This window comes from Salvelinus fontinalis, chromosome 41 (genome assembly GCF_029448725.1).
Source record: "Salvelinus fontinalis isolate EN_2023a chromosome 41, ASM2944872v1, whole genome shotgun sequence".
Taxonomy (NCBI): domain Eukaryota; kingdom Metazoa; phylum Chordata; class Actinopteri; order Salmoniformes; family Salmonidae; genus Salvelinus; species Salvelinus fontinalis.
In genome coordinates, this window is record NC_074705.1 from 15,302,795 (window position 1) to 15,325,841 (window position 23,047).

Sequence of the window (23,047 nt, forward strand, 5' to 3'; positions counted from 1 at the left end):
AATAAAAATACCAATCAATTGTAAAAAGTTAACTTTATTGATAACAATAAGGTACATTACCGACAGCAGTCCATTGTCTTTCAGAGAAGGAATCAAACTCCTTCAAAACACACAAAACAACTAACTACGATCAACTAAGCCAACAAATGATTTCCTGTATTGGTAAAGAACAAGCAGTAACACTTCTTCAGTTGCAGTTACTTAAAAGGTTTTAATTACATGTGCTGAAAGTTAAAGGAGAACAAAAAGGGCATGTAATCACACAGCAAAACAACAGCAGCGCCTTTATACACATTCTTCATTAGTATTTACAGCACAATTGACATGGTAGAATATGCTGATTTACTAGTTTGGTATCAACCCCAGGTATCAATTTCTATTCTTATCTGTATTGCATCAGAAATCAAGCAATCATACATACAAATCTTAAACAGGTATAACTTAAAACATACAATAACCAATTCTCAGTATAAATGTTGTTTTGCAAATAAACATGAACAATGCGTTTAAAAAAACAACATTTATGTCGATTTACCATGTGCATTTATGGTAGCTTTCCCTCAAATAAACACTAACGAGTGGCTTGCACCCCAAACAATTAACTTACAGAAGACAAACCGTGATGCAGCTAAATGTTCAGCCTGAAACGATTCCTCATTCCAAATAGTACCCTACACATTCTATTTATATCCACCAAAATAATCCCTTTCTCTAAGGCACTTTTTTCATTTTACCTTCATCTATAAAAAAAGTTCTAAATCCTTCTATTAAATTTGAATCCAATTAATAATTACATGAGTGTGCCATGTTGTAAAAGTATCCTTTGTGTGCATGGTTTGTTTTAATTTGTGTAACTACAGACTCGCCTGGGTTATATTTTAAAACGAGCGCTGACATTTGATGAAACGAGAAGTCCTATTGCCAATCCGAATTTAATATACGTACGTGGAGACGGTTAAAGTAAAACAAATACAACAAAAACTATGTGCAATGTAAGCACTTGTTTAGGTGTAAACACAGTCAAATGTACAATGCAGTTATAGATACTAGCTAGGCCTACTAAAGTATGAAATGAAATGGCAAGTGATGAAAAATCACATCAGCATGTTGAAAGACAATTGTTTGGTACTGAACGACTAAACAATGAAAATGATCGATACATCTTCACGGCAAAAAACAAAACAAGTATTCAAGTTGTAAATCTATCTGTGTCTTTACACAGCTAGATTAGGTAACAACAACAAACAACAACATATAACTAACATTCTCCAAAAGTTAAATTCCAAATGAAAGACAAATGAAAAAAAATCTATATTTTTTTATTGTATTTTTTTGCCCACTGACGTCCCCAGCAGACAGTTGACACCTGCTGATGGAAGAAGGTGTTTCTTTGCTAAAGGTGAGGTTCCTCTATGATGACCTGATCGAAGTTAGGATGACCTGAGCAAGTTGCTCATCACTGGAATCAGAGGAAGCACAGAAATAATGGTTATGTTAACGATATGAAAAAAACAATGCATTGGAATTTAAAAGAACTTAAAACCCTACTCAGCAGACCTTTTTCCCAGGGTTCCCTTGCCCTAATCTGCAGGAAAGAAAAGGAGGACAGAGAGAAGTAAAGAAACAGAGGAGAAGCAGGACCCAACCAGAGAAAAGGCAGGAAAACAAAACAGGAATACTAGAATGAGATAGTAGCTAGGCAGTATATAGTAAGGTAGTAGATAGTGTTGGTAGAATATTGGAGTAGTAGGTAGTATATTGGAGTAGTATGTAGTATTTTGGAGTAGTAGGTAGTATATTGGAGTAGTAGAGAGAGAGAGAGAGACTAATGAGATTGTGTAATAACTAGTGCTTACCTTGGGGATCAGACTGAGCTCCATGTGCGTTCTTTCCACTTTCTGGGTCTTCACCTGAATAGAGAAATACATAAGTATTTGCATTTAAGAACATGTTATGTGCCACAGACAACTTTATAGTGGGACCTCTAGACCCTTGTATCGTGCCCTGAGACATGGCTGTAGACTTCTATTAGATGCCATACAGGCGTCCACAGCCAGGGCAACCTTGTATCCACTACAACACATACTGTACTGTACGTATCCCAGTTCCATTTACTCACCTCCCTGAACCTTGAAACACAGTTTCTTCTTCTGGTAGGCAAAGTAGCTAGAGGCAGCACCAAGGAGGGCCACTCCTATTCCACTCACTATGCCAGCGATCTGCCCAGATCCAGCTTCTTCACCTACACAACAAAAAGATCTATTGTTAATGTTTAGTTGATAAGGTTACGCTAGATGTTTTTTTCTCTGAGTGATTCTTTGAAAAATATATTAAATAAAGTGTGTGTGAGTGAGGCTATTATTCATGTTGCATAACGTTCCTTTTTTCCCCAAAAAACATACGGCTCTAGTCTAGTTACACACCAATGGAAAACATTTTGGAACTATATCACAATTCCACAAGGTGGTGGTCGTGAGCCCTTTTTATGACGGCGTCTGGTTGTAATGTGCTGGCAAAGTATTTCTGGGTGGAAAATAGTGCAACAACAGAATACTATGGGGGCTGAAACACAAATATTCAGGAGTTTCTCTTTAAAATTATCTTTAAACTATCTCGACAACAGACATGAACCCATGAAACCTCAGAGAAAGCCACAACCAAGTGATACAGTGAAGGAATAACACGAACCCAACTCCCAAGGATACAGAAAGTAACAAAGAAATAAATACACAATAGGATTACAGTGAACAAACACTTGAATTTTGATGAAAAAAACTTAAAAGTAAAAACTGGATTTTCCCATAGAGAACCACTGTGAGTAACAGTGTATCATGCATTGAAACAGGGCGGTGCCCAGGGTAAAAACTGGATGAAAAACCAACAAACGGTGACTTACTGCTGTAGAATACAACCTACCGCCTGTGGCTACAATCGTACAGTTCAGTCCAATAACCTTCGCTCACAGTCACACATGCAAGCTACATTCTTCAAGAGCCGGTTACATGGATTCCATCAACAGAAACCACGCTATGTGTTATAGATCCTCTGCAGAACACCGCCAATCAGAACACTGTTCAGCAGGCTTTATTAACATCTGAAGGAATACAACAACAGACAAAGAGACGACAATAGCAATGTGTTGATAGCTAACCTCTGCGGTAACGCACACGTCGTAAGAAAAAGAAGTAGCCGCACGCTTCTAACATGGTAAGACACGTTGTAATGGAAACACGATGTTGTATTTGAATGCAAGTGGCCAAAGTAACGTACCCCGATGAAAGACAACTTCCAACCTTACAGGAACATTCACCACGATACATAAATCATTTGTAAACGCACAAGATTTTGTATTTTTTTATAACCCCTACTGGCTTAGCACATATATCCTTCAGTGTTTCAGAATAAGTAATTAACGTAGTCAATATTGGGATATGAGAGAACTGCATGTCAGGATGTTCTAGAACACATTAGCACAAAACAAGCGTTTCAACCGAGTGCTGGGAAGTTTGGCTATGCTAGGAATGTGTGCTGACTAGGCCTCTGTGAGGGGCTGTTAGGGCTAGGCTGCAAAAGCCTTAGTAAGTAACGGGCTTAGGGTACAGTAACGATGGGCATGCTATGACAAGATGCGACACAGGAAAAAAATTCATACGAAGACCTTCCATGAGTGTCAAGACATCTGTTTTACATCTGGACTATGACCAATAATTGTCCAAATTTGTAAAACGTAGAGGGCTTCTCTAGCCTTTTTATATCTTCATTGTTTTTTGCATGAATTGCCATGTCATTTGGAAAGACTATCACACAAGAAGGAACACACATATGAAACAACTACACGCAACGCATAAGAATGCCTCAAACACCATACTAACAGTGGGAAATGTGGTTTCCACCGTGCAAGTGGCCAAATATGCAGCCCAAAAACGGGGGAGGACAACAACAATAACCTTGATAATATCAGTAACCACTATCTTTAGGCTTATAGCTGTAACATTTTACAAAACAGAATCCCATAAGCTCAACACACAGGAATGATTCAGAAACTGACTTCAGAAAGCAAAGAGAAGGGTGGGGTGTCAGAGGGGGTGAGAACACACCCACTCCTTAAGGGATAAAACCTCTGAACTTTGTACTAACCCTAGCTTTTACCCAATGAAAACTGGAGTCTACACTCAGAAAAAAAAGTATCTCTCCAGAACCTAAAAGAGTTATTCAGCTGTCCTATAGGAGAATCCTGTTTGGTTCCAGTAGAAGAGAGTTCTACGTGGAACCCAAAAGGGTTATCCTATAGGGACAGCCAAATAAACCTTTTGGAACCATTTTTTCTAAGAGCGTACAAATCATTGCTTTGTAAGATCAGCCCTGAGAGGTGTTTTAAAGCACCTCAAACCTTTTAACGCCATGTAAACAACTAATCAGAACACTCCCTCAGATCTGAGCATCAATCAGAACATAGGTTCTGATTCCTGAAAGTCATTGGGGGCTCCTTCATTGGCCCACATCCAAAAGCTCCATGGCCTTCTCTAACAGAGGCACCACTGCCTGCTTTATGTTGGATATCCAAACATGGACGCCCTCTGGCATGTTTGGATATTCTTCAGCAATTGGCCCCACAGTAAGTCTAGATCTGCAACGACACAGAATCGTACCTGGGTTTTAGGCTATGGCCAATAGTGTGCCCCAATTCAAGCCAATCAGAGTTAATTCCCCGTTGTATTCCAAACCAATAGTTCCCAATGTTCCCATAAAGCTTACTGTACTTATTTACCCAGAAGTTAAACTATATTTCTTGTTACAAAAAAAATGGCCATCCTTAAGCCTCCACTTGCACTATTTGATCAGAGAATCCTCAAAGCATGTTTCAACACATTTAGTTTGATAGACCTCCTCTCAGCGCAGCCCTTTCATTTGTTTATTATTCATTTTCAGAATCTGTGCTGTGTTTGGATTGAAACAGGAAGTATAAAACAACATAATCCGACCGTGAGGAGGACACACTAAAACCAGGGCAATCAGCCAACGTCCTCTAAGACAGTAAACGGATATGAATATAAAAGCACGGAGCTTAGTCCCTCAAAAGGTGTGGAAAGAATTCACCGTCACTGGGATTCTTCATACTGCAGGCCTTTGACATCATGGTAAAGATGAGTGGTGAGAGTTAAATGAAAAGACTTGGTGTGGGTACAGTGGGCGAATACAGACTAAAGATTCCACCTAAATCTGGTGTGAAACAGCCGTTCAACTTGACAAAACGGCACCCCATATAATTCCTCCTCTGAGACGCTTGATAATGAACATGATTTATTGTAGAAATAAATAAATGGATTGTTTTACCTTGAGGTTGATCTGCACCACCTCCTCCTGAAGAGGGAAAAATAAGTGAGAAAGTAAGCAATAAGTCCATAAGTTTGTGTACTTTGATTTTGAATTATTACTGTTTTGAATCAGTTTTACTAGCAGCACGCAAGAACTTCAGACAAACTTCAAGCAAACAGGAAGTGCTATAAATGGCGTACCATTGGGATCTGAGGGAGCTGGGTCAGCTGCACGTGCTATATATTTAAATCAAAAAAACAGAACAGAACAAAGTGAGACACTTCTACTCCCTCTGTAGTATATACTTCTAGACAACCTGCACATAGAAGTAGCTAGATAGGCCTGTGTGTTCTATTTACATGTACGTGCAAATGCTCATGAAGACTTCAGAGATTTATCGTATAAAGACTTCATAGAGTCGGTCAAATATTTCCAGATTCCTTTGAAACATGTCGTCTTTAACTGTGAGGGTGGAAACCTTCCCCTTACACTGAGTTTAATGACAGGTTATTTCAGTTTGTTTCCAGCTCCTCTGGACTCTCCACAGTATCACGCAGGATAGCATCAGACTAACAGGCATATGGCACTAATTACATTGGTAACCATGAGGGGTTTTCCTCTTCCCTATTTTTGCTTTTCTTCTCTCTTTTGTAAAGAACGAGTAATTACTTCCATTCTAAGTGGCTAAGAGGAAAAAGAGAAAGGAAATGCGTATACAGTTTTAAGACTGAACGGTTCTGTTTTAGTCCACAGTGAATTTAGCACTGCAATTAACTTCAATATGGCAACAATGGACAATTTCGGCCGGGTCCCCAGCCTCCCCGACATACTCTATTGTGTGTTTTTTGACTTATGCTCGTCGAGGTAGAAATTACTCTCCCTCAACAGTAAGATTGCAGGCCTACTGTTGGAAGTCTAACCCATTAACTAATTCGTATGAACAGCACCCTTTGTCTCGCCTGTGACACTGCTTCTAAACTTATTCAATAATAAAAGCCTTAAATGTCCTACCTCCTCCTCCACCTCCCTTGCCGGGATCAGGCTTGTAGTTATCGTTATCGCTCAAATCAAACAGGTCATTGTCTCCGAAGGACCCGCCACCTTCCAGATGAAAACAGTATAGCAACAGGTGAGTCGGTAACAATTACTACTGCTTTCCAGAGAGTCCTGGGAGTCCATAATAACAATACACAGTAGCACACACATAGTATATGATCATCAAACAGAGGAAATAAAGGGATATATCCAATGCTTAGTACCGGTGCCTCCATCTTTAGGTGGAACAACAGCTGGTTTACCCGGTACGGGATCTATGGATGATAGACATTAGAGAACAAGGGAGAGGAGTGGGAAGAGGACCATTATTTATATTACATTATAACACGTTATAATAACATTATAATATGTTTTCACACTGGGAAGCATGCCACTAGTCCCTCATAACATTTCTTCCGACATTAGATGGGAAAACATCAGCACCTACAATCACTTAAGCTCTTAAGTGAAAGTGACAGTCTGGTTTAGCAGGTTTTGAAAGCTCAAGAGGCCACGCTTCTTATTAAGAGAGGTGAGAGTGTGAGAGTCACTGGACGCAAAGCAAAGGGAACCTCCTTCACATACCCAGCCATCACCATGTCTCAAGACATCTCAAGACGTCTCAAGACAAAAGGTGCTTGCTGGGTATGTAAAGGCTGCTGAGGTAAACACTTAATCATTGATAGCAGTGGGTATGATTCATCACAAGCCCGTTATTTTTTTTTTTTAACCTTTATTTAACTAGGCAAGTCAGTTAAGAACAAATTATTTTTTTCAATGACGACCTAGGAACAGTGGGTTAACTGCCTTGTTCAGGGGCAGAAGGACAGATTTTTACGTTGTCAGCTCAGGGATTCAATCTTGCAACATTTCGGTTACTAGTCCAACGCTCTAACCACTAGGCTACCTGCCACCTCTACACTCTAACATCTAGGCTACCTGCCACCTCTACACTCTAACCACTAGGCTACCTGCCGCCCCGGTTGATTGCTTGATTTGAATGATTTATTAATTGTTTGTTTGATTGATCAATTGGGTTAAGTAAACAGGGAGGTAGGGACAAAGAGAGAATCCCCAATATAGACCAGCACAAAATAGAAAGACTTCTTCCCAAGACTGAGCACCTAACAATAACTCTGACTTTACCTGGACCCAAGGCATCAGACAGGTCAAAACCCATCCCATCTATGAAGAGAAAATATAACAGAAAACATATGGATTCTATGATTGTATCATTTACAATAGATGACATCTCCCATCTTGAGGTCAATATTCGGTTTGCTTTAGGTATCAGAACCAGGGCCTAAAATTGACTGTTCGGTCTGCAGCCACTGTGGCAGGTACCCGCCACTCAGATTTTTTTACCAGCCAAAACATTTAACATTAAAAAAAAAGCGGATGATCATGCTTTGTAATGTTTCTAAAACAAGAAATGTATTACTAAGAAGTAACGTGGGATATTTCTCAATTTCACAACATATTTTTCATGTTACCTTGGTAACGGGAACACTGGAGTTGTGTCATGTTTTGTGTGTGTGAGATTTGCGATCTGACTAGCAGCAGCCTCAAACTAACGTTTAAAAACAACTGAGCTTCTGAACTAAACAATGTAAATAGCCAAGAAACACAAGGACACCGTCTCACTTTGTAGACTTTTGAGTAAATTAGACCAACTTTTATGCCTGTGCGCAGCACCTCCAGAAATGAATCTATCAGCACTTCACACAGAGCGCACAGCTCTCCTGCCAGGCAGTGTTGCTGCGTGACGTGGGATATAGGATTCATATTTCATTGTGCTATGAAACAAAACAGCACTTTTCTGCAATACATTTCAACTCGCACTTCTGACTATTTTATTCACAAATGTAACGCTCGCACTGTAGAGACATGCAAATTGAACACCGTGGCTGGTGAAATAGACATTCTTACCCGCCAATACCCAAATCTACCCGCATCTGGCGGGTGGCGGATGTTCATTTTATGCACTGATCAGAATGTCTTCCTGTGTTCTTTAATCTGATAGCTAGAATCCTGATCAAATAGGATGGAAACTGTAATTACAAGTGATTAGTGTTACTTCAGCTGGTTGAGTTAATGTACTTACCCTCAGCTGGTTTTTTGGGATCTACAGGTTTGGGATCTGGAAAGGGCATCAAGTATATCAACTATAAGAGCATTGTATTCCACGTTGGGCAAATGATTGGACAACATATTTAGTTAAGAACACATTGACGTAAATAAACACATTGACGTATCCAGAAGATCTAAATCATCTGAGAACAGAAATAAAATCTTAGTTGAAATACATGTGAGCTCTCCATTCGTTTGACATTTGTCGGCCATAGATGCCTTACCAGTTCCACCTTCTTTAGGAGGGATCCCAGCTGGTTTCTCAGGCTCTAAGGGGAGGAAAGGTGAATCAAGGAAGATGGATTAAAAAAGCCTCAACTTTAAACCATAATTCCCAGGATTTTCACCTTTGAGTCTTACCATTTTAAAGTCAGGAAAGGAAAACTTTTATTAGAAATATAGCATAATAGAATAAGGTGATCCAGGTTGCGATTTGCTGAAAGGGATGAGTGTTTAATTTAGTCAGGTATTACTGGTTGAATATAACTGAATACCACAACAGTATAACTATACAATTGGATGCAGTTATAAATCTATCACCCAAATCGCAAACTGGATGAACCCTTAAAGCAAATCAGTGAAAAAGAAATCCGAGACAAGGAATGATCCAATCTTATTATCCCAGCACCAACGAGCTGACGAGACACTTAAACACAGCTACCGGTTGAATGAGAAGGGCAACCAAATGTAAGTCTGATATATAGAAAAGTTCCAAGAGGAAAACCAACACCAGCTTAGACAAAGAGGGAGTCATCTACACCTATTATTGTGTCCTTTTACCTTCTGGACCGAGAGCATCGAATAGATCAAATCCACCTCCTGGAGATGAAGAAATGTAATGACATGTATTTATGCTTATAGCATGATAATAACACTGTCAACACAGAAGAATGTGGTCAGGTAGAGGGGTATTTGAAGAAGTGTGACAGAATGCGGACGGAGAGATCACAGAGGAAGACAACACAAAAGAAATCCTTGCATAGATTTGATAAGAGTCCCCTCGGGGGCTGCGCCACCCTGCAGTCACATGCTGGGCTCATATTCTGTTTCTTTGAAGTGGTTATTGATGTGGTTCATGTTGAGTCATATGAGTTGTGACTAATGAGTTGACTATGTTCCCTTGCTAGTGGCTTCATGTTGACTTCCAGAGTTGGCTTCATCCCACAGTCAGTGTAATATTATGTGACAGGCTTCCCTACCTGGACTGGGATCCGTTGCAGGTTGCTTTGGCAGTTCTGGAATAGTAGTTGTAGGGTCATCTAAACAAAGAGAGAGGGTTTTTTTGCCTTTCAGAAAATCATTCATCACATTTTAATCTATAAGGCTGGAGATGTCACATTATATAAAAAATAACATCATGTTATTCATCAAGGAACATCATGTGTTATGAATATTACGAATTCAAACGGTCATTTCTAATCATATATAAAATATTTTCAGAAGGCCTACATTATATTTGGACATGAACTCCTGTTCAGTAATAACTAATTAACCAATTTGCATTATGCAATATGCATTCAACTGGATCAGAGCCAGACAGCGCTGTGAGCAGTGCTACAGATAGGCAGAGGAGGAAGATGTACCCCCTGAATACTGTGAGGAACAGCCATTACACCTGTTTCATCATTAGGAACTACATCTACAGTAGGTTTACCTATCAACAACAACAAAAAAGATCGAGAAACTTACCAAGATCAAGGCCATCATAAAGATCGAAGTCTGTGGGACAAAGATGAAATACTATTGGTCAGCCACAATGTCCAAGACAACGTCAACACACCCACAACACCGGCTGTCTACACATCTCAGTTAGCACCACTTTCTACTCAACTAACCAAACTAGCTTTTTTAACTGTGTGCTAAAGAAGTTCCGTGCAACCACCAGTTGCTACAGTATGTGCGTGACTTTGATATTGTGACAGTGTTTGTGCAACTTAACAGCAGGTAGTTCATCCTGTATTGGTTGCCTGGTGTGGTCTTGTTATGAGGGAACTGGCCATGCCTAGCATGAAGTCTGTTGCCACTACTGTGAGTTCCGGTTTGAAGGTTTGAATGACTCATAGGCAGCTGAAACCGGAGAGCTGTATCCTAGAGCACTCTACTTTCTCTACTCTGCCTTGGCTGTAGTTAAACCTTTGTGAATTAACCATGCTAAGACTGAACTAGCACACTAACTAATTAACCAATTACCTAATTAGCCAACCCACTTAAAATAGAGGCCTCTGTTAAAGGAATTTCATTCCTATATGTTCATCAATCAATTCAATTAAAACACTCTGCCTATTCATAAGAATTTGTAAGATACTTATTTGCATAAAATGGACAGAAACCAGTCTCAAAATCAATAGCGTTTATTCTCGAGAGTACTGATCAAATTACAATTTACATCAGGTTATATAAAAATAATGACATAGGTTTTAAAATGTCCTTCCTACTCTCGGATACAATGGCAGTACAGTTAGCATTCTCACATTGTCTGCCACCTGTTAAACAATCTACAACCAGCCCAAGGTCTCTCCCCTCCCTGGGTAGAGACAAAATGTCCTGTAAGGAACACAGCATTCCAGCCTGTCTGATGATAACTCCATTCGTTTTTCCATTCGTTTCTAACAGACATTCCTTGTTCTAATTCTTGATTAAAATTACACACATTATATTCAGCATTATGATTATAATAAGATTCATACATCCATACAGTAACATAGAATTATAACTAAACAGAATACTACTAAGTCAAATGTACACATTATTTAGTCATTATTCATAAAAATCCCATAACAGTTTGAATACATTTGCTTACTGCGTCTGAACCTTCGACTGTATAAGAATAAGGTCTGAAGTGAAACTGAGCAGAAAAGTCAGATAGCTGCTTCTGACACTGTAAAACCAAGTGTTTAGGAGATATGAACACATAACAAAACTAACACTTTTCTGAGACACTTTTTAACACGAGTCAAGGCATTTAGAATTTCGATGAAAACACATCACAGTGTTTAGATTGTAAACACCGGGACATGTTGATTCATTGTAACACTTGTTAACCACATGAACACGTTTATTCAGCACAAGGCGGTTAGGTTTTAAACTCTAAACACTGGGGGTGTTGTTTTAACACTGTAGGGAGTAAAGCCGTATTTGCATATTTCCAAGCATACCTCTCGAGTGAACGTGAGAAATGCCAACCCATGACAGTGTTTGTTAGTGACAGAGACATGGTTGTTGCAATAAATTCATTTTCTGAAACGTGCACCTAGTGACTGCCTAAGTTAATGTATTTCAATTAAAGTTCAACCCTTTGTGATCACATAATATACATTGAGTGTATAGAACATGAGGAACACATGTTCTTTCCATGACATAGACCGACCAGGTGAATTCAGGTGAAAGCTATGATCCCTTAGTGATGTCGCTTGTTAAATCCACTTCAGCCGGTGTAGATGAAGGGGAGGAGAACGGTTAAAGAAGGGTTTTTAAGCCTTGAAACAATTGAGACATGGATTGTGTACCATTCAGAGGTTGAATGGGCAAGGTAAAATATTAAAGTGCCTTTGAACGGGGTATGGTAGTAGGTGAACTGCAACGCTGTTGGGTTTTTGACGCTTAACAGTTTCCTGTGTGTACCAAGAATGGTCCAGGACATCCAGCCAACTTGACACAACTGTGGGAAGCATTGGAGTCAACATGGGCCAGCATCCCTGTAGAATGCTTCGAGACCTTGTAGAGTCCATCCCCCAACACAATAAGGCTGTTCTGAGGGCAAAAGGGGGTGCAACACAATAGTAGGAAGGTGCTCCTAATGTTTTGTACACTCAGTGTACGTTTCACAAGGCTGTTAGTCATAGCTTAGTTAACTTCTACATTGTAGTCTGAAAATCTTGGCTTATGTGCCACATAAGACCTGCAAGTCACAGTACGCTGGTTTGTGCTGTGATTAGTAATTCCTATCAGAATCCAGCCAGCGGGAGGATATCCAAGAATTTGAAAATTGTATCACCCACAACCTGCACTCTGAATGACTGCTCTGGTGAAGGACTTAACAAACAAGACAACCTATACCAGTGGTTCCCAACCAGGGGTACTACTTGGACTACCCAAAGGGACTTCAGAAGACTTATGGGACCATAATGGTAAAATACTCCCGAGTGAGTAAATCAGGAGTTCTCCAGCAGAACAAATTCTGTCAGTGATTCAGTAACTGCAAAAGGTTGAGAACCACTGACCTAAACCATCTAAACTAAATCAACCATTTCAGTAACGGGTGCAATAAATCCAACCCCAAACAGATTGGATTAGTTATTTTTTAAATTAAGTTATTTATCTTTGAATAGTATAACATCAATTAATCAATCAATGTGTTTAGATTTTAATACAACCTATTCTAAAAATCAACCTGCAACAAAGCATGCTGGGAAATATGATAACGAGGCCCCTCCCATGTCTTTTTCACTCTGAGGGAGTTAACAGAAATGAACTCAACACAGTCAAGTGACAACAACACCATGCAATTGAAAAGATTCCTTGAATCAAATGTCCTGTCCAGTAAGGTGACAGACATTACTAACATTGATCTGAATAAGGCATGGAAAGTCACATCAACTTGTAATGACGAAATGCATGGGAAAGTAAACAGCATTGTTCAAAATCTGAATACTTAAGAAATATACAGTTGAAGTCGGAAGTTTAAATACAGTTAGGTTGGAGTCATTAAAACTGTTTTTTCAATCACTCCACAAATTTCTTGTTATTAACAAACTATAGTTTTGGCAAGTCGGTTAGGACATCTACTTTGTGCATGACACAAGTAATTTTTACAAAAATTGTTTACAGACAGATTATTTGACTTATAATTCACTGTATCACAATTCCAGTGGGTCAGAAGTTTACATACACTATGTTGACTGTGCCTTTAAACAGCTTGGAAAATTCCAGAAAATTATGTCATGGTTTCAGAAGCTTCTGATAGGCTAATTGACATCATTTGAGTCAATTGGAGGTGTACCTGTGGATGTATTTCAAGGCCTACCTTCAAACACAGTGCCTCTTTGCTTGACATCATGGGAAAATCAAAAGAAATCAGCCAAGACCTCAGAAAAAAAATTGTAGACTGGTTCATCCTTGGGAACAATTTCCAAATGCATGAGGGTACCACGTTCATCTGTACAAACAATAGTACGCAAGTATAAACACCATGGGACCACGCAGCCGTCATACCGATCAGGAAGGAGACGCGTTCTGTCTCCTAGAGATGAACGTACTTTGGTGCAAAAAGTGCAAATCAATCCCAGAACAACCGCAAAGGACCTTGTAAAGATGCTGGAGGAAACAGGTACAAAAGTATCTATATCCACAGTAAAACGAGTCCGACATCGACATAACCTGAAAGGCCGCTCAACAAGGAAGAAGCCACTGCTCCAAAACCGCCATAAAAAAGCCAGTACGGTTTGCAACTGCACATGGGTAGAAAGATCGCACTTTTTGGAGAAATATCCTCTGGTCGCATGAAAGACAAATAGAACTGTTTGGCCATAATGAACCTCGTTACGTTTGGAGGAAAAAGGGGGAGGCTTGCAAGTCGAAGAACACCATCCCAACCGTGAAGCACGGGGGTGACAGCATCATGTGGGGGTGGGGGTGGGGGTGCATTGCTGCAGGAGGGACTGGTGAACTTCACAAAATAGATGGCATCATGAGGTAAGGAAAATTATGTGGATATATTGAAGCAACATCTCAAGACATCAGTCAGGAAGTTAAAGCTTGGTCGCAAATGGGTCTTCCAAATGGACAATGACCCCAAGCATACTTCCAAAGTTGTGGCAAAATGGCTTAAGGACAACAAAGTCAAGGTATTGGAGTGACCATCACAAAGCCCTGACCTCAATCTTCTAGAAAATTTGTGGGCAGAACTGAAAAAGCATGTGTGAGCAAGGAGGCCTACAAACCTGACAGCTCTGTAAGGAGGAATGGGCCAAAATTCACCCAACTTATTGTGGGAAGCTTGTGGAAGGCTACCAGAAACGTTTGACCCAAGTTAAACAACTTAAAGGCAATGCTACCAAATACTAATTGAGTGTATGTAAACTTCTGACCCACTGGGAATGTGATGAAAGAAATAAAAGCTGAAAGAAATAATTATCTCTACTATTATTCTGACATTTCACATTCTTAAAATAAAATGGTGATCCTAACTGACCTACGACAAGGAATTTTTTCTAGGATTAAATGTCAGGAATTGTGAAAAACTGAGTTTAAATGTATTTGGCTCAGGTGTATGTAAACTTCCGACTTCAACTGTATGCGTTCTCCTGGTTGGAAACTGACTGGAAAAAGCTGACTATCGTGTTTAATCTTGCATTCTAAATGCCTTTGTTTAAAATGAGAACCCATATTGGCTAATCTAAATGCCTAATGTTTAAGTTTTTAACACTGACATTTAGGTTAAAACGTGTCACATGTTTCATGGTTTTACAGTGTACTTTCCGAAGAACAAACTATTAACTGTATCAACTAACTAAATATAACCCACTCCTACTAATTATTTTCACTGTGTACTGGATACTTGAGGCAATGATGGGGTAGTATAAAACAGTCTTTCATCAGTTCAGTCTGGCTTTTAAATCTAGGCATAATATGTGTCATCATGAAGACAGTATGCCCATCTGGGTAGGGGTTTGGGGCAGCATGCCTGTGGTCAACTCTAGCCAATCCTGGAGCAGCCTCACATATGAAGCCAAGAGACACAGCCATTCACAGGATGGGATATATATTTAGAATGTTATGTTCATGGGTGCTGAGTATAACTCACAGAGGAGCTATAAGGCTGAAAAGTATTTCAAAAGTCCAATATCTTATAGGCCTACAGATGTAGGATCTTAATTTGAGCCAGTTTTCTACAGCAGGAAAATAATCCTGCAGCAACAGGAAATGTGAATTATTATGTGGATTACAATTAATTGGCATTTTTTTAGGGGTTGATATATTTTTCGTAAAGGAAAATCAAGTCTGAAATTTCAAATGGAAATTACAAGCTTCAGAAGCCTTTTAAAACCTCAAATACGCTACAATTTTAACATTTCCTGCATTGCAGATTAATTAAGATCCTAAACCTATATTATTATTTTCAACCAACGGTTGAGGCAATGGTATCTGATAATATCTATCAACTAGTATCTATCAACTAGTATCTATCAACTAGCAAATGTATTGCCAACTAAATTTGTTGGAGCTACTTTTTTATCTGTATTCATTTTCAACTGACACACAAGTACAGAGAGCCTACAAAGAAAATAAGGATGGCAGAGGGGGCCTTGGCTTGAAAGTGTCTTGAAACAAGAAACACTTCAGTGAGAGAGTTGTTAGTATGCAGTACAGGGAACTGTGTTCTGCAAACCCCCCTTACCTTTCAGCAATTAAAACCCGCGAGAAAACAAAACACTCTCTCTGTGCTTTTCACACTTGCTTATCAAAGTTGTGCCAGTTAGCATTGCACGCACATGTGCTTCCCTATGAGCCAAAGACACTACCCTGATTATAAAGGGCAGATTAGACACACCCTTGAGTCATATACTACCACACTAAGATGAGTCAGAACTCTTCTGAGAGCAAGGATTATAAAACTGTACAAGTACACAAGTGTTGTATTAGCCTACAAGTGTTTAACAGTGTTATACTGCCTTGCTGTTAAGGTAACTGCATGTCATTCTCAGCTGTGCAACTAAAAACTGCACAGATGACTGAGCTGGGAAACAAATGCATGCAACAGGCACGTGCCCCAACACAAATAGACATAACTCACAATATGGGGGAGGGGGACGCAGACATGGAGTTTCCCCGTCTATTTTCTTGCCTAAATCTATAAACGTATTACTACAACTTGTAGGCCAATCTTGTGTATACCTTGTCCAAAGGATAGGCCTAAGCAAGACGTATAACTTTAAATAGGCCTACGTTACCATCAATAAAAAAAATAAAAAATAAAGTAAATAGCAACAATAACAGTAACGATCATCATTATCATCATATTATTATCATTATCCTAATAGCTATTCATAATAGTCCTAATAATGGCTTAGTTATGTATCTTGGGTGGGGGGGAAAAACTTACCTTGTGTTTTCGTCCCTATAACAAGAGTTACAAGCAAGCCAATCCATAAGCAAGATTTCATGTCTGCTGAATAGGAAAGAAAACAACAGTTTCCCTGAATTATCCTATGCTGGATCGATATGGTTATTTGAACTTATTCTTTGCTCGGAGTTATTTGTCAAACTAAATCGGTAACTTTAGGGTGTGTCAATGTGCGGTGCTGTCCCCTCGTTGTCTACCAGCACTCGAGTGTTCTCCAGTTACAGATTGGCAGTCAGAGTGGGTGTGCTGTGGTAACTTCGTAAAATAAAGGCGTAACCCTGGCCGCGCATCAGGTCACAATCTGAGAGAAGTGAGGGGCATAAACCTACATTTACATTACTCTTGTTGCCTTATCGCCCATCAATTGATTGAAAATGAATGTAATTATTACTATATGAACTGTCTCTATTCAAGGGAAATCGTTATTTTATCAGCATATGCGTAATAGGCTACACAAAATATATTTTGCATAAATTTCATGTTTATGGTGTAATATAATAGAAAACTGCAGACACGTACCGTTTAATCATTTCCCAAATACTACTCCGCAGCTCCAAATGTGTGGTTCTCCCATAACACGTTGGCTATTTGAATTGGGCGATTGTGCCATCTAGCGACTTGTCATGGTTTTCACTTTCTATTGTAACGTGCCTATCCATTTTGTGCGGTGCGCGTAAAAGCGAAGAAAATGTGGCAACTGGCCATGGCGAAAATGGTCATGAGAAATAATGCAGTTGGAAGCTATACTACAACATCTCGTCTTGTGAAAGAGTGTGTAGCAGGCTATGGCCTAATCGATGTAATGCATAGTCTATAATAGGGAAATAACCAACATCGAATAACAGAGCACGAAATTGAAATAATGTTTGCCTTATTATTAAAAAAAAGATTAACTGTGATTTGAAGTCCTCTCTGTTTATCAACATTTGAGGATTATGGAATCATGGCCAGTGCAGTCTATCTATAACGATTAATAATCATATTTGTGTTGCTTCAGTGAATGTTGAGGTCTCTAAGGACAAATGTACAGGCCAGCGGATGCCAGCCAGTCGGACTCTTCAAGTTGGCACGCATCAATGCAGATGCCAAGGAGGACTAGTTCGGGTGCTTTAGAGTGCAGAGAACGTGTCCATCATTTCATTCATAAGAGCCGGAGCAACAGAGCCCGCTTATTCCTCCTCTTTTGCTTCGCTGCTGACATGCAGTCTTTCTTGTCTCCATTTAACAAGGCGATCTTAGTGGCTTTGTTTATTTTTGCCATTTTACTCATTCTTTATGTAATACTATGGTATATATGCCGAGACGTGGATTGCGACCACGGTATCTGACGCTTGTCGTGAGAAAAGCAGACGATACCCTGACTTTGGCTTATACCGAGACGCGCCAGGGTGACCCTTTGGTAAGTCCACCGGCGCGTCATGACCGCTCTGACCATGAGCTCAAGGTGCATCATTTAACCAACGGTAACATGGAATTCGTTTGTAGATGTTGCTCATGTTGAGTAGAATATGTGCAGTTCCTTTTATGTGTATCGTGTAGACTGAATAGCCTATTCAATTATATCTCCAACGTGTTGCGCCACATTCGTGTTAGCATGAGGTAGGCTATTGCAAATCAGGATAAATGTTTCCCTTAATTTCTATTGGCATTCATTCTAGGCAATTGTCATAATAATATGTTATAATTCAGTAAAACGTATATTAGTGGGAAAGCTGCTATAGTGTGACAAAGAAGGCGGGAAGGAGGTTCAGGCTACACGTTTTTGAAACATCCGTGTCACCCTTATTACCCCTCGCAAATGTACGGTTACTGGTCATCCAACAAAAACACCGTTGACAATTCAGAGACATGATGAGGCATCAATAACAATTGAAATTCTATTGAATCATTCTGGTTCTGATTCTGGGACTGATTTCATTCTATGAATGTTTCAATTCTGCGGAATTTCCTGTAAATTCTTACCTTTAAAACAGCTCTGATTTGATATTTTAGTTCATTTGACCTTATACGGTGTCCTGTGTATTCAACAATAAATGTAATAACATTGCTATAACAAAATCCCAACCATCTCTATAAATATCTGAATTGAACTCAAAGAGAAAGCTTTTTGATGCAGATACTCAGCATATAGCCTATTCATATTGTTGAATAATAATTTATGCCTACTTCCCCAGTAGTCTATTCTACAATAAATAACAATGATTATTTAACAATCCCACTCAGTCTGAACCGTTTAAGAATAAGGTTCTTAAATGGTTCTTCCTCAGCTTTTAAGGTTCCTTGGATAACTCTTGCCTGGATAAAGAAACATTGACTAAAGTGTGGGGTTCTTGATGTGGATCTACTGTTCTTCCGAATTCTAAAAGCTTCTTGAAATAAATGGAAGCCTGCATACATTTAAATTAGAGTTAAATGAACACTCAGTTGTGTAAAAGAACCTCAGTGTTGGTGTTAATAACCCGAGTTTAACCAAAACCATGCAATACAGGACCAAAAGTATATGGACACCTTCTCGTCGAACATCTCATTCCAAAATCATGGGCATTAATATGGAGTTGCCCCCCCCCCCCCCCCTTTCTGCTATAACAGCCTCCACTCTTCTGGGAAGTCTTTCCACTAGATGTTGGAACATTGCTGCGGACGCTTGCTTCCAATCAGTCACAAGAGCATTCGGCGATTAGGCCTGGCTTGCACTTGGCATTCCAATTCATCCCAAAGGTGTTCAACTGGGTGGAGGTCAGGGCTCTGTGCAGGCTAATCAAGTTCTTCCACATCGATCTCGACAAACCATTTCTGTATGGACCTCTTCTTTATGCACGGAGGCATTGTTATGCTGAAACAGGAAAGGGCCTTCCCCAAACTGTTGCCACCAAGTTGGAAGCACAGAATCGACAAGATTGTCATTGTATGTTGTAGCATAAAGATTTCACTGGAACTAAGGGGCCTAGACCATTATTCCACCTCCACCAAACTTTACAGTTGGCCCTATGCAGGTAGCGTTCTACTGGCATCCACCAAACCCAGATTTGTCCGTCGGACTGCCAGATGGTGACACGTAATTCATCACTCCAGAGAACGCTTTTCCACTGCCACAGAGTCCAATGGTGGCAAGCTTTACACCACTTACATTGCGCATGGTGATCTTAGGCTTGTGCACGGCTGCTCGTCCATGGACACCCATTTCATAAAGCTTGCGACGAACAGTTATTGTGCTGACGTTGCTTCCAGTGTTGCAACCGAGGACAGATGATTTTTGCACGCTACACGCTTCAGCATTCGGCGGTCCTGTTCTGTGAGTTTATGTAGCCTACCACTTCGTGGCAGAGCCGTCGTTGCTCCTATATGTTTCCAAGTCACAATAACAGCATTTACAGTTGACTGGGGTAGCTCTAGTGGTGCAGAAATTGGACGAACAGACTTGTTGGAAAGGGGGCATCCTATGATGGTACCAAATTGAAAGTCACTGAGCTCTTCAGTAGCGATGTTCTACTGCCAATGTTTGTCTATGGAGATCGCATGGCTTTGTGCTCGATTTGATACACATGTCAGCAACGGGTGTTGCTGAAATAGCCGAATTCACTAATTTGAAGGGGTGTCCACATACTTTTGTATACATAGTGTATTTCCCAGCATGCTCCATTGCTGGTTGAGTTTTAGAATTCTTTGTTTCAATATCTATGTTCTTGCATGTACATTGATTAACTAGTTATTCTTGTGCTACTCAAATATAATAATATATATTATTACACCTGTTACTGAAATGGTTCTTCCAGTTTGATCTGTTCTATGTGCACTATTTCTATGCTTTCCATACTTCTGTTTCGTTTTTGCGTATTGTACATTTGGTTTTGTACATCAGCTTCAAACAGCTGAAAATACAATATTTTTAGTTGTGGAAAATATATTTCACAACGATTTAGATCAGGGGTGTCAAACTCATTCCACGGAGGGCCTAGTGTCTGCAGGTTTTTGGTTTTTCCTTTCAATAAAGCCCTAGACAACCAGGTGTGTGGAGTTCCTAACTAATTAGTGATGTTAATTCATCAATCAAGTACAAGGGAGGAGCGAAAACCCGCAGACACTCGGCCCCCCGTGGAATGAGTTTGACACCTGTGATTTAGATGATACAATGATTCTCTACAATATACTAGCTTGTTTTGTCACATAAATTGAAATTAGGCAACCTATTTGAATTTTAGCAATCAGGAAATGGCCATTTCTGCATAGCGCATCTTTAAAGTATTTAATTTTAATGACAAGATATTCACTTAGGACTTAACTTTATGAAGGCCACAGGACTTAATATGAAAGAATGCAATCCCTATGTCTCTGTCACTTGCCCAAAAAAATCACTTGAAAGGCACCCTGGGAAATATGCAGGTCAGGCTTAAAACCATACAGTAGGGCTATTCAATTCCGGTCCTGGAGGGCCAAGCCATTTCTATTTTCTTTTCAAAGAACCATCTCATTTATGGTTCTTCAGAGACCCTAAAATGGTTTCCTTATGGCATCGCTCTCAAGAACCTTATTTGGTTCCAAGTTGCACCTTTATTTTTAAGAGTGCAGTCTGAACTGGGTTGAATCCAAAATGGCACCCTATTCCCTATGTAGTGCACTACTTTTGACCAGAGTTTTTATGTAGGGAATAGGATGCAATTTGGGAAAAGGGGATACCTAGTCAGCTGTACAACTGAATGCATTCAAATGAAATGTGTCTTCTGCATTTAACCCAATTCCTCTGAATCAGAGAGGTGCAGGCCACAACATCCATGGCGCCCGGGGAACAGTGCCTAGGGTGTCTGGAGCCATTTGACAATTTTTAGAGCCTTCCTCTGACACCGCCTCGTATAGAGATCCTGGATGGCAGGAAGCTTGGCCCCGGTGATGTACTGGGCCCTACGTACTACCCTCTGTAGTAACTTGTGGTCAGAGGCCGAGCAGATGCCATACCAGGCAGAGATGCAACCTGTTAGGATGCTCTTGATGGTGCAGCTGTAAAACCTTTTGAGGAGCTGATGACCCATGCCAAATCTTTTCAGTCTCCTGAGGGAGAATAGGTTTTGTCTTGCCCTCTTCACGACTGTCTTGGTGTGCTTGGACCATGTTAGTTTGTTGGTGATGTGGACGCCAAGGAACTTGAAGCTCTCAACCTGCTCCACTACAGCCCTGTCAATGAGAATGGGGGCGTGCTCAGTCCTCCTTTTCCTGTAGTCCACAATCATCTCCATAGTCTTGATCACGTTGAGGGAGAGGTTGTTGTCCTTGCACCACACGGTCAGGTTTCTGACCTCCTCCCTATAGGCTGTCTCATCGTTGTTGGTGATCAGGCCTAACACTGTTGTGTCATCAGCAAGCTTAAGGATGGTGTTGGAGTCATACCTGGCTGTGCAGTCATGAGTGAACAGGGAGTACAGGAGGGGACTGAGCACACACCCCTGAGGGGCCCCCGTGTTGAGGATCAGCGTGGCGGATGTATTCTTACCTACCCTTACCACCTGGGGGCGGCCCGTCAGGAAGTCCAGAATCCAATTGCAGAGGGAGGTGTTTAGTCACAGGGTCCTTAGCTTAGGGATGAACTTTGAGGGCACTTTGGTGTTGAAAGCTGAGCTGTAGTCAATGAATAGCATTCTCACATAGGTGTTCCTTTTGTCCAGGTGGGAAAGGGCAGTGTGGAGTGCAATAGAGATAGCATCATCTGTGGATCTGTTGGTACAGTATGCAAATTGGTGTGGGTCTAGAGTTTTTGGGATAATGGTGTTGATGTGAGCCATGACCAGCCTTTCAAAGCATTTCCTGGCTACAGACGTGAGTGCTACGGGTCGGTAGTCATTTAGGCAGGTTACCTTAGTGTACTTGGGCACAGGGACTATGGTGGTCTGCTTGAAACATGTTGGTATTACAGACTCAGACAGGGAGAGGTTAAAAATGTCAGTGAAGCCACTTGCCAGTTGGTCAGCGCATGCTCGGAGTACACGTCCTGGTAATCCGTCTGGCCCAACGAGCTTGTGAGTGTTGACCTGCTAAAAGTTTTTACTCACATTGGCTGCGGAGAGCGTGATCACACAGTCATCCGGAACAGCTGATGCTCTCATGCATGTTTCAGTGTTACTTGCCTCAAAGCAAGCATATAAGTTATTTAGCTCGTCTGGTAGGCTCGTGTCACTGGACAGCTCTCAGCTTTGCTTCCCTTTGTAGTCTGTAATAGTTTGCAAGCCCTGCCACATCCAATGAGCATCAGAGCTGGTGTAGTACGATTCGATCTTCGTCCTGTATTGATGCTTTGCCTGCTTGATGGTTCGTCAGAGGGCATAGTGGGATTTCTTATAAGCTTCTGGGTTAGAGTTCCGCTCCTTGAAAGCGGCAGCTCTACCCTTTAGCTCAGTGCGAATGTTGCCTGTAATCCATGGCTTCTGGTTGGGGTATGTACGTACAGTCACGTCCTCG

At 40.5% G+C, this 23,047-nt stretch overlaps 1 protein-coding gene and 1 pseudogene across 3 annotated transcripts; one reads left to right on the forward strand and one right to left on the reverse strand.

Moving 5' to 3' along the window:
• Nucleotides 1–16: 16 nt before the first annotated feature.
• Nucleotides 17–16,854, reverse strand: LOC129840238 (CD99 antigen-like). 3 transcript variants are annotated; one of them, XM_055907964.1, is made up of 14 exons: nucleotides 16,583–16,854; nucleotides 10,171–10,200; nucleotides 9,681–9,740; nucleotides 9,262–9,300; nucleotides 8,706–8,750; nucleotides 8,456–8,491; nucleotides 6,576–6,626; nucleotides 6,328–6,417; nucleotides 5,517–5,552; nucleotides 5,335–5,361; nucleotides 2,120–2,242; nucleotides 1,857–1,910; nucleotides 1,558–1,585; nucleotides 17–1,459 (listed from the first exon to the last, which is right to left on the reverse strand). In XM_055907964.1, the coding sequence occupies exons 1-13, from the start codon at nucleotides 16,641–16,643 to the stop codon at nucleotides 1,581–1,583; spliced, it is 657 nt and encodes a 218-aa protein (XP_055763939.1). In that variant the 5' UTR covers nucleotides 16,644–16,854; the 3' UTR covers nucleotides 17–1,459; nucleotides 1,558–1,580. The 3 variants fall into 3 exon arrangements, with proteins under 3 accessions (XP_055763939.1, XP_055763938.1, XP_055763940.1); XM_055907963.1 differs by lacking the exon at nucleotides 1,558–1,585 and having other exon boundaries at nucleotides 16,583–16,853; XM_055907965.1 differs by lacking the exons at nucleotides 1,558–1,585; nucleotides 9,262–9,300 and having other exon boundaries at nucleotides 16,583–16,850.
• A 1,043-nt stretch (nucleotides 16,855–17,897) lies between these two features.
• Nucleotides 17,898–23,047, forward strand: part of LOC129840327 (dehydrogenase/reductase SDR family member on chromosome X-like) — a 29,652-nt pseudogene continuing 24,502 nt past the window's right edge.

What these genes read in the sequence shown, in the direction of transcription:
- LOC129840238 (XM_055907963.1), bottom strand. Translation starts at nt 16,643, where the DNA reads ATGAAATCTTGCTTATGGATTGGCTTGCTTGTAACTCTTGTTATAGGG. An exon ending in TTATGATGGCCTTGATCTTG is followed by an intron (nt 9,741 to 10,170) that starts GTAAGTTTCTCG and finishes CTCTTTGTTTAG; the next exon opens with ATGACCCTACAACTACTATT. An exon ending in AGCTCAGTCTGATCCCCAAG is followed by an intron (nt 1,460 to 1,856) that starts GTAAGCACTAGT and finishes CTCTGATTCCAG; the next exon opens with TGATGAGCAACTTGCTCAGG.